An 11,228-nucleotide genomic window follows, 5' to 3' on the forward strand; every position below is an offset into this window, starting at 1 on the left:
ATTGTAAAAGTTTGTCCAAGTAATTGCTAGATGTGTTAAACACATCTACTGATTCATTCACTTGTTCAATCATTCAACAAATATTTATTGAGCATGTTATATGCCAGAAACTATTCTAGATACTAAGGATACAGTGGAGAATAAGAGTCATAGACACTGTCTTCAAGGAGCTTACAATTTTAGACTAGACAGGCAAAAAAGTAAATAAACAAGTAAATATTATAAAAGATGAGGCTAGGGCTGTGAAGGAATGAATCAAGACATTACTAAGAAACAAAAAGAACAAACTAATCAAAAACAGACTCACAAATATAGAGGACAACCTGATGACGGTCAGAGGGGAGGGGTTAAAGAAGTACAAATTAGTAGTTGATAGTCACTGATTTGGGGAGCACGGCATAGAGAATGCAGTTAGCACTAATGTAATGGTGAGGTGTACGGCCAGAGGAGAGAAAGAGCAATCAGGGGGATCATTTATAAACTATATAAATGTCTAACCAATGTACTGTACATGTGAAACTAATAAAATAAAAAAGACACTACCTTAGAAAATAATGAAGATATCCTATTCTGACATAGAATATTGCTTACCTGATTCTGCCTTGGCTTTATGATTAATGTTCAATTTCAAAGAGCCTCAACGAGTCAAGCCTTTTATTTTTATTAAATTCCAAAAGCAAGTAATTGTTTTTTAATTGGCCACCTGCATCCACAATTTAAAATCTGCATGAGAAAACGAAGGATGCCCTTTGGAAAAATGTTTCTCCATATGTTCACACAAAATGAATTTTTAAAATTAAGAATCTTATGTAATGTTAACTTCTGAAACTAAAAACTTAATTTGAAAGTAAAAGTCATTATTCCTGTCAGAAACATTGTCTTAATAATGTACTTCTTTCTACAAACAGGGGAACCCTGCCTATGAGAAATATATAAGACCTCTATTACAAAGCTGGAGATCCAAGCTATGAAATAAGCAACAGCATTCAAGAAGCTCTAATCTGTGATAATGCTAGTATGGCATATATAATTAAAATTATTAAGTACATATGTTTGTATTTTTTTAAGAGTCATTATCTTTTAGAGACAGTCTGAAGTGAATGAAATACCTGTGATTTACTTCAAAATAAACTATGGGAAGAAAAGGGGGGAGTGAATAGTCATTGATGTTTGTCAGTGGGTACATGGGTGTTTATTTCTTCTCTCTTCTGAATGTTTGAAATTTCCCACAAAAAAAACACAGTAGCATTATCCACTTGTAGCATCTATTTTGTTAAATGCCAAGGTTCTGCTTTAGATCTAGTAAAAGCCAATAAACTCATTAGTTATCACTTGTGTCTATAGCACACATTTCTCCAAAAGTTTAAAAGGACACACACACATGTGCACACACACAATCCTTCTCCAGAAGTGCCTATACTTAGTGTAATCTAAATAAAACATAGAGCCCTAAGAATACAACGAAGTATCAATTTTTTAAAACTCAACTCTTCCACAGAAAATTATTTAAACTTTCACAAAAGACATACTTGTCTCAAATTACCCAAATATAATCAAGCTACACTTTTTGTATTATTTTTAGCTGCCTAAGCATAGAAACACTCAAAATTAAGTGCCATCAGACTAATTAAACTGCAAAATATCTCAGCTCGCTACTTTTTCTAATTTATTCATATAATCGTATAGTTGTTTAAAAATTAATAAATCTGAGAAAATTTACCAAAGCAAACTTATCCCCAGTAAACTGGACAAGGAAGAGACCTCATAAGTTTTTAACTTTTAAAACCTGTTAGAGCTAATATTATTCCCCTTTCCATACCTTTTTTCAAACCAAATCATTTTATCTCATTTCACCTCAGCTAACTTGACAACACGTAAGTGGCTGGGTTGGTTTTTTCTTAGGTAACCACTAATCAATTTGAAGTAGGAGACAATTTTCTAAAAAGATAACCTCATGCTAGTATATTTACTGAAAACACAGCAACCTGCCAATAACATTAAGAAATGTTAGTTTGAATATGGTGAAAATGAGGTAATTTCTAAATGGTGATCACATGTCAGATCTTAAATTTTCAGAGAGACATGGGCAAAAATGGATGAAGACATTTCAGAGACAGAATCTCAGAATCTTCTCACAGAGAGGAGGAGAGGAGTGATCTGCCACAGGGCACACAGCCTCAGAACTCTCCTCTCACTGAATGGGAAAAAAAAAATTATGAGACTTCCTTATATAAGGTATTTTAGCAAAGTAAGAAGTCTCACTATAGTTAACATAATCAATCCTTCCAGTAACTTCCAAGAAATGGAATCAAATGAACTTTGCAAAATAAGACTACAGTGAAACAAAAGTACACATATCTCCAACTTTTCCAGATCCTTCATTCACGGCAGTATATTTCTTCTCGGAAATAAACTTAACTTTAATAATAAAATACATTACTGGGTCACCATAATATACGAGAATAAAATAACTAAAGAGCCAGTTTGTCCCTGTGCACAAAGCTAGGATAAGGGTCTCATTAACAACTGGTGACAACTGGTGGCTTATTAAAGGAAAATCTTTAATCTTCAACTTATGTCGTATTTGAAAAAAGTTGTCAAACTGTATGTTCACTGTTCAAATTGCACTCTTTTAGACAACATTAATAATCTCATCTATTCCTGCTTTAATAACACAGTAGAGTTCTATAAACTGCATCCTAGGGTTCCACTGAGTCCTCTTGAATCAAATACAAATGTGCTGTAGGCAGTATATATTGGTCCATAAAACAAGCAATGCATACTTTAGACATAAAATGATTTTCCACATTAAGTAACAATAATAAATACAAACCTAATTTTTGTATTTCATTTTTTATTAGTTTTTTTTTCCCCCGGTAGACAGTACACTTGGGAATTACACTCCACCAGGCATAAGAAGTAAGATTTCTACCACAGGGACATTTTGTATTCAGAATCCAATATAAATATTTCTAGTCAGACATTTCCATGGCTACAGATATTTGGTTGCTTGATTTATATGCATAGAAAGAAACAGTTGTCATAACTGTAAAAAGCAGCACTTAACAAGTACTTTTAAATGATTGGAACAGTTTTTCTTTAATATTACAATACTGGTTATTGGTTTGGAAACTAGGTCACCCAACATGATGTTTTGATTTTTCTCAAAGGCATTATGAGTACTCTGTTTATTCTTTCATTCCTGCATTTTTAGCCTTCTAGTTGAGTTAGGGACCATTAAATCAGAAATCATTTTAGCACTGTAATAAAAAAAAAAAAAAAGCTCTGTTAAGGGTAGATTATATACCATAATGATTTTCAGACTTCTTTTTATAAAAAAGGTATCTGGAGGCTCTGAACAGGCACATGCATACTCAGGGAGAAGGGAACAAAACAGAGGAGTCTCCTAAAGCACAAAACTTCCTTCTGGTTCTCAACGCCTTCAAATAAATACAAATAAAAAAAAAAAAAAGAAAACCCACACTGTGATTTAAAAAAAAAAAAATCATCTTCCATCTCCTGGAGACAGTTTCCAGGAACTTCTCCCAGGGTTGCAGATCAGTCATCCGTCTTCCGGGCCAGCCTACAGAAAGTCCAGTTGTGCTCCACTGTGTTCTCATTAGCCCGCTCACTCATGTGATGCACTCGAGTGTTGCGGATCGTGAAGCCTTGTTTTGTAATGTATTCCATCAGGTGGACCCGAAGAGAAACTTCCTGGTGATAATCACAGGGTCCAAAAGTAAAGGAAACCTGGCAGTCCCTGGTGTCCATCATGTGCTTATTCCACTTTGTAAAATAGTTTGAGATGCCTTCTAGTAAAGAATGGACCTTGGTGGTGATGGTTAATTGGGTTATGATGACAGCTACTGGATTGGAGTACTTCGAAAGCTTCCGAGTACTAGATAGCTCCACAACTTCTTCAAAAGTATCCATAGGATACAAAGGCTTAGGGTCATTGAGACACTGAATTAAGGGCTCGATTTGATAAAAATCTGCTTCTTTCCGAAGCAGATCAAATTCCTTAAAATCCAGGGGTAAGGTCAACTCTGAAGTTCTCAAGAAGTTGAGGACATATCGGAAAAGAGGTCCATCTCGATCAATGAAGTAGTTGCCTTGAGGGTCTCGAGCTGTGGGGAAGTCCCCCCCAAACATAGCTCCAAGCATAGAATCCGGGTAGCGCGTCAATGTAGTGAGAGACGTTGTGTACAAGTGTCCACCTACATTTAACGTGACTGGGTCAGTCATCTGAAATTTTTTAAAACATGATTAGTCATCTGAAATTTTTTAAATCCTCACTTTGACAAGTTAAGAAAATTAAGAGTAACAAGCAAAGCAAAAGTTTCCTTTGGGTTATAACGTATTTAGCAATCCTATTATGCAAAATAGCTTTACTTTCAGTGGTAAACCCACCTAGACAAAGGGATCTAACATTCGCTTTCATTAGGGGAAAAAGGGATAAATCCAATTCTTTAAAACTAAAAAACAAGGGCATGATTTCCAAAGGCCCAGTATCTAAGGAGAAGTTTTTGGTGAGAGTATATAATGGTAAGACAAAGGCCAAACTAAAATAAACTAAGCTTCTGATTTTAAAAAAAAAAGAGACTTTCATTTTTAATTCAATTTGACATAAATAGGCAAAAAAATCTTATTTGATAAAATCACAACATGTATTTTCAATATTTCTTTTGTTTTTTCCCCTCAAAAAGGGGGGGATCATGAAAGTTATTTTTAGATAAAAAATTGTATAGATCTAATCTTCATAACTTTTTCGTGGTAATAATAGTGCCACATACTAAGTTAAAATACATAGTTGGTCGACACAATACCCAAAGGCTAACAGCAGCTTTCAGATTTCAAAATCTGATAGTGTATTCACTTTTGTAACATTAATGTTGCAAATTTGGCCTTTAGTTTTGAAAAGCAAGCTTCTCAAATAATATATACCTTACGCTTCAGAAATCATATTTAAGAAAAAAAAATGAAGACAGATAGATAGACTTCAGGTACTAGGCAAGTAAAATATTTCTTACCAAAGGAAAAGAAAAACAGGAACACACACACACTCAAAAAAAGTGCAAATGGGAGAAGTGGCACCTTCTCATTGGCTAACCTCCCTAACCACAAGAAAATTATATGCTAGACCCTTTTCATAGTCGCTAATCTATGAAGGAAGAGTTTTAAGAACAATAAACTTTAAAGGCCAAAAAATCGTGATCTTGCTCAAATAAGTGATTATAAAAAGTTACTTGGAGGGTCCATATTGAGTTTGCTTACATAAAAAACACGAAGCAAAACAAAACAACCCAAAATACATCTAAACTAAGGATAAGTTGCACCAATTTATAACTGCCAGCCTTACAAGCTATATTATACCTAAGAATACATAATGAAGGGGGAAAGACACAAAAATTTTGCCGGCCTTCAAAATGCATCTGCAAAAGCATCTCACCATATAGCCCCAGTCTCCATTATCCATCTGCTCCAGCGCTGCGTCTTGGGGAGCCCAGGTTCCAGGGAAACTTGGGGAGGAGAAAAAGACATGACAGCACATGTAACTACAAAAAGAAAGATTTCTCCACCCTAAAAAGCAGGCAAAACACCAGACAAGGACTCATCTTTGCTCAATTAAAACCTGCTACAGGACAAAGATCTGGGGAAGAAAGCATTTCTCCAGGACTTTCTATGAGTTCTCTATCCTTCCCGCGATGTGTAGCTTTTTCCAAGGTGTAGCTAGCTAATCTTTCCAGGGAAAATTATCACCCAGTAAGTAAACTGGTCATTCAAATTCTACCTATCTTCTCTGAAAATTCAATTTTTAGATTTTCTATAGAACATTATGATTAACTCTACAACTTTATCCTTGTACAAATCTATGATGATCTCTATCAAAAAGGTTTAAGAGAAACGAAAAAAATTTTTTCACCAGTATTTAAGCTATACAAACCAAACATCTCAGTAAAAGCAATAAAAACTATACATCTCAGCTCAAAACACCAGCATCACTTTCCAAGAGAAATACATCAGAATGGTATTTAATTATACTTTTAATGATATATTTCATTTTATACAATAATCAAAACAAATAGAAAACTATTTAAATGCCAAACCATTAGAGCACAATTTAAGGCAAAAAGAACCTTACTAATCTGTTTAGGAGTCATTCAGCCAGCAGTTAAGAAGAGCCAGCCTGAGGACACTGATAAACACCCAGATACTTAATGATGCCAGTTTGAATTTATTTTACCTACAATTCAAAATCATTTAAACAAACAGTTTCCCAGCTACTGAATTGCTTTAGTCAGTTCCCTCTCACACACATCATTCCCCAAATCAACCAGCAAAGCAAACTGCAGAGCAAATTTTAAAATCTGGCAAGAGACAGTAAGATACATGGACATATCAGTATTTATTCAGGAAAAGCATGCGCTTTTTTATGTGGTCTTTGAATAGATTCACTTTTCCCAATTTTAGAGGAATCTGGCACACTATTCCCAGAACAGGCCCTGGCTACAGAAGATCACAAAGGCTCTTTCTCAAAAGGTCACTCAGGCATGTAGAGAACATTTGCATAGCACAGCATGGGCTGAAATCAGAGCCTGAAGCATCTATTTCTCCACCTCAAAAATTCTTCAAAGCAAACAAGCTAAAACGTGGACCAGACAACGTGCAGTTTTTATTCTCTACACTCAGCAACTGGATATAGATAGGCCTCCACATGCTTTAGGGTGAGAAATGGAACAAATGTCAAATTCTAGACTGTTGTGACAATTTTTCATTCCTCTGACTTGCTTCACAAACAGTATTTGAAGTCAAGCAAACCAAGACACAGGGTTTACCAATCTGTATTATGAGGAGCTGATTCAGTTACTGATATAACGGACTATCAGTAACTGAGCAATTTAAAAGGCCTATCATCCAAAAATTCTGGTAAGATGCTCATCTTTGGTATTTTCTCATCACTCAAAGTATTCATTCCTGATAGCCTTAAATATAACTCAGTCAACCAACATTTACTGTAGGTCAATAAACATTATGTGCAACGTGTACACACCGAAACAGGAAAGGTACAATCCTTGCCCTCACAGAGCTTTCTATCTAACTAGAAAGGCAACATGCAACAACTGAAGTACAAAACAGAATTCAAAAGTGCTATATAATACATAGACTGGAAGAGGCCTTCCAGAAGAAAGAGTAAGAACAATTCCAAATGGAAAAATGGAAGACTTCTACGAAAAACCTGCTCAGTAGAACTCTGCAGGAATATTGGACAACCTGAGAAGGGATGCTAGAATGAAGAAACAATTTAAGTAAAAGGGGGAGGGAGCCTTCCCCCGCCGAACACACAAAACATTCCTGATACAGTAAGCAGAGCATGAATTACTGTACCCATTTTAGAGATGCAAAATAGAGAAACAGCATATTAAGTGACTTGCTCAAAGTCCCACAGCTGGAAAGTAACAGAATAAGAACTTGGGTTTTCTGACTCCTAGTCTAGATCTTTCCATAAATCCTCTCCTTGGGTGGAAATCAAAAGAACAGAATCCAAGAAACAAGAAACTTAAAGGATTAACTTTAGACTCTCTACAGCTCTCTATTAACCCTATCCACCTACTAAGAATTTACTTACAAATTTAACAGTAACTCAGTCTAAGTGAGCAGTCATAATGGGTTTGTAAAAATTCCCCTGAAGCAAAATAGAAAGAACCTACTCACTTGTGTGATCGAAGGCTGCTGTCCTGTCTTTTAAGTGAAGTAAAGAACTCCAATAAATGAATATCCAATGGTTAAATGAGAAATGGGGGACCAACAACAAGCAAAAAAATCAGACATCAATGTTACAGCTGTTAGGCAAGGTCTCTCCACTATTATTTGTTTTCCTTTGTAGCTGCTAAATCATAACAAGATAACTTCTTGAGCAATCATAAAAGGAAAATTAGATGATGCCCCTGAATCTGTTCCACAGCAAAAGCCAAGGTTCTGTTCTAGTACAAAGATGTAATGAAACCTCAAGCTTAATAATTCAGGAAAGCAATTATGGGAATATATAAGCCCATGTTTCTTAAAAAACACCCCAAAGCCTCCCAACATCAAAATAAAACAAAGTTACTATACAATAACAATGACTTAACTATCCAAAAAATCTAATTGTTCACTGAGAGAAAAAAATAGTATTAATTTAAGTTTTATCACTACTCCTCATTCTAAACATCCTCTATGGGAATGCTTAGAAACGGCAAGAAACAAACCAAAAAAAAGCAGCAAGATTCTTGGTCATGCAATAGCTTGATAATCAGCATCTACCAGGAACATCTCAGAGATAATGCAGATGAATGAAACAGAACATAATCCAAAAGAATTTCTGGAATAGCTTCAATCTCTTCTAAATCATTTTCCAGAGCAGCTAACAATTAGAAAATGATTTATTTGCTTTTCATCTTCTCTTCTTTCTGGCACGGTCTCCAGTGGAGGGCTTAATGAGAAGTTAAATGACCACAAAACAGGCAGCAGAAAGAAGGTCTTGAAATGGGCATTGAATGGGCCTATTTTATTTGATGAAAACAAAGAAAAATCTAATATTTCAGAAAAAATTGCCGAGAATGGAGATTAAGAGGGTAACAATGAAAAAAATTTCCTTTAAAGTGAGCTGCTGTACTAAAGATCATTTTAAACAGTGGCTGCAACCAAGCACAATTATAAAGTTCAAAGAAAGGCTTCAGACTCTGTGAAATTAGTTTACCTGAAAAAATCTGACCTTTGGCCCAAATAAAATTCTTGTGGAAACTGGCTGACAATTCCCAAAGAATATAAAGCACCACTGAAAATTTACCCACATTTAAGCTTCAAAGGTTGTGACTAATGTATGAATTCTGTTAGCAGATAATTAATTTAAGGAAAACACTAAAGAATTTATAAAAGCCTTAAAAGAACCTAAGAATTTTCTAAAGTAACAAATCTGAAAAATACACAATTCAACAAGTTAAAACCTTAAAGACTAAGCCAAGAACCCTGAAAGCCATTCTCTCCACCACTGTAGAATTGCAATTACAGGCCTTCTGGTTAAAAATGAACTAACTTATTAACACAAATATTCTGGGTTTATCATTTCTGCTACAGACCAAGACTAAGAATTCTCTGGGGCAAAATTTCTATTCCTACATAACAACCTATACATTGCAATACACATATCTCCAAACTTGAATAAATAATAAAAACCTGCCTTTCTATGGAAATCTTTGTGTCTGGCATTCAGAAAAGAAGGCTCAATAAATTCCATCTATACATACCTTCAAATTACCTTTGTACTGAATTTCTCTGTTCTTGAAATGTGGAAGTTTGAAAGTGAAATATTTTTTATAGTAACTAGTTCAGCAACATCTAAAGGAGTCTTTGGGTTAACATTCACCTACAGGCTGGCACAAGTAGCCAGGGGCACAAGGAGAATGTGATCATGATCGCAGGTTATTCTTAACCATATGCCACTAAAGAAATGGATTGGTTTTTTTTCTGAAACTAATTTTTTTTCTCTCTCCTCTCTCCATGTTGTCTAGAAGAAAGGTTCTCTAAATTTTAAAGTGACCTTAATACTAAAGAGCTGTCATAAATAGTCACAAAATCATTAAACTCCTCTTACCCTCAGTTTCCACAAGATAAAACAAGATAATACCATCTTCCCCAAAGCAGTAATACCAGTTAGGCATAACACAAAGGCAACAAATGACCTACAGGGTAACAGATGAGGACTAAAGTTCTGAAGACACATGCAGGCCAAGTGCAGAGGAAACAGAAGATTAGGAGTGAGGACGATCTGTATCCAAATTCTGCTCCATTACTATTATGAGACCCCAAGTAAATCTCTCTTTATGCCCAGCTGCTGCTTTGCGAGAAAGGAGAAAATAAGTGAGATCATGAATAGAGAGCTATTTGTAGACTGGCAAGTATTAAACAAACATGAAAATACTAGTGGCCATATAAACAAAATTTCTGTGGTAAATTCAGAAACTTGAGTATGGACACAAATAATTTAGAGCACTGGCACGAAGACAGGGTGAATATGGGAAGTCCTCTTAATTTACTTACGAGCTCCCCAGGTCCTTCTTTCCCTGGCGCTCCAGAAGGAAGAACTACAGGTAAAGGGGCACATCCAGCTTTTATAAAGACTCCTAGATACCTGAGCTTCTTCTGATCACAGAAGGAACTTCTCCAAGGCATGACTCAGGATTATTTCCAAAGAAAACCTGAGTCCAAGTAAATATGTCTATTCCATCTTAAATAAACTACAAATATCAAAATCCAAGACACTGAGGGATTGATTCATAGAAAGACCCACCCTAGGATTCCTTTATGGAGTAATGCTTTGGTTAAAATATGATTTATGAAAATTCAAATCACACAAACCTTAGGCATGGCATCTATGATCATCTATGGCATTACACAAAATGAAATATTAGTATGGACTTACAGTTCTCAAAGTACAAGATCTCCCAACCTACCAACCTTGCAGGTAAAAAGATTTTCCTTTCCCTTCCTACACATTTGTTCATTTGAAAACATCTCAATCTTTGTCTCTGGACTCTGCTAAATACTGTCCCCTACTTTTTTCCTATCCTGGAATCATTCATGTACTTGAGCATTTGTGACAGCAAGAAAACGAACACGCGAAGGGGAAATGCTAAGAGACACTTAGGCTACCCCAAACAACCTTAGCCAAACCAGGTCACTCGGGGTCTCTCTGCACTGAATAAAACCTGTTCTGTCACAAAGTCCTAAAACTGAATTTATCAACTTGTTCTAGAACTGGTATACTTGAACAGAAACTTGATAACTTCAGATTATCCAAATAGGATCTCTGTTTAATTTCTCGCGTTCCACGCCAGATACAGCTCCACCACCATCAGCCCAGCAGGTGCTTCAGGGGCTCCCCATTACCATGGCCATCTATCACCTCTGACATCAAGCATTAAAAATGCCATGACACGCAATTCTGAGCATAAAAAACTCAGTTGCAGTCAACAGAAAATCCCCTATGGCAGGGCTCAGAAGCCCTGCGGTAGGGTTTAAATTAGGGAAAACCAAGGCTAATAAGCTCTCCCCCCACCCCACCCTACCCCACCCCCCAAAAAACAATCATTTTCGAGCACACCTCGAGGTATCCGCGGCCGGGCCCGGGCTTCGCTGTTGCCCCGTAAGCGAAGTCCCCCCACCCCGACCCGGCTCCGGTGTGAGACCGG

General features: G+C 36.1%; 2 protein-coding genes across 5 annotated transcripts in view; one reads left to right on the forward strand and one right to left on the reverse strand.

Annotated features, from left to right (window-relative positions):
• Positions 1-1,048, forward strand: part of ACOX2 (acyl-CoA oxidase 2) — a 35,921-nt gene extending 34,873 nt beyond the window's left edge. The window contains exon 15 of the mRNA XM_006917502.3: positions 909-1,048. Coding sequence (XP_006917564.2) covers positions 909-971 — 63 coding nt within the window. The 3' untranslated portion in view covers positions 972-1,048. The remainder of the gene's footprint in view (positions 1-908) is intronic.
• A 1,786-nt stretch (positions 1,049-2,834) lies between these two features.
• Positions 2,835-11,222, reverse strand: KCTD6 (potassium channel tetramerization domain containing 6). Of its 4 annotated transcripts, none has more exons than XM_006917503.3 (3): positions 11,141-11,222; positions 5,450-5,519; positions 2,835-4,245 (listed from the first exon to the last, which is right to left on the reverse strand). In XM_006917503.3, the coding sequence occupies exons 2-3, from the start codon at positions 5,474-5,476 to the stop codon at positions 3,559-3,561; spliced, it is 714 nt and encodes a 237-aa protein (XP_006917565.2). In that variant the 5' UTR covers positions 5,477-5,519; positions 11,141-11,222; the 3' UTR covers positions 2,835-3,558. The 4 variants fall into 4 exon arrangements, with proteins under 4 accessions (XP_006917565.2, XP_024906598.1, XP_015449115.1 ...); XM_025050830.1 differs by lacking the exon at positions 11,141-11,222 and adding an exon at positions 9,724-11,079; XM_015593629.2 differs by lacking the exon at positions 11,141-11,222 and adding an exon at positions 9,285-11,079.
• Between the last annotated feature and the right edge of the window lie 6 nt (positions 11,223-11,228).

The sequence above is a fragment of the Pteropus alecto genome, unplaced genomic scaffold, assembly GCF_000325575.1.
Source record: "Pteropus alecto unplaced genomic scaffold, ASM32557v1 scaffold75, whole genome shotgun sequence".
Taxonomy (NCBI): Eukaryota; Metazoa; Chordata; class Mammalia; order Chiroptera; family Pteropodidae; genus Pteropus; species Pteropus alecto.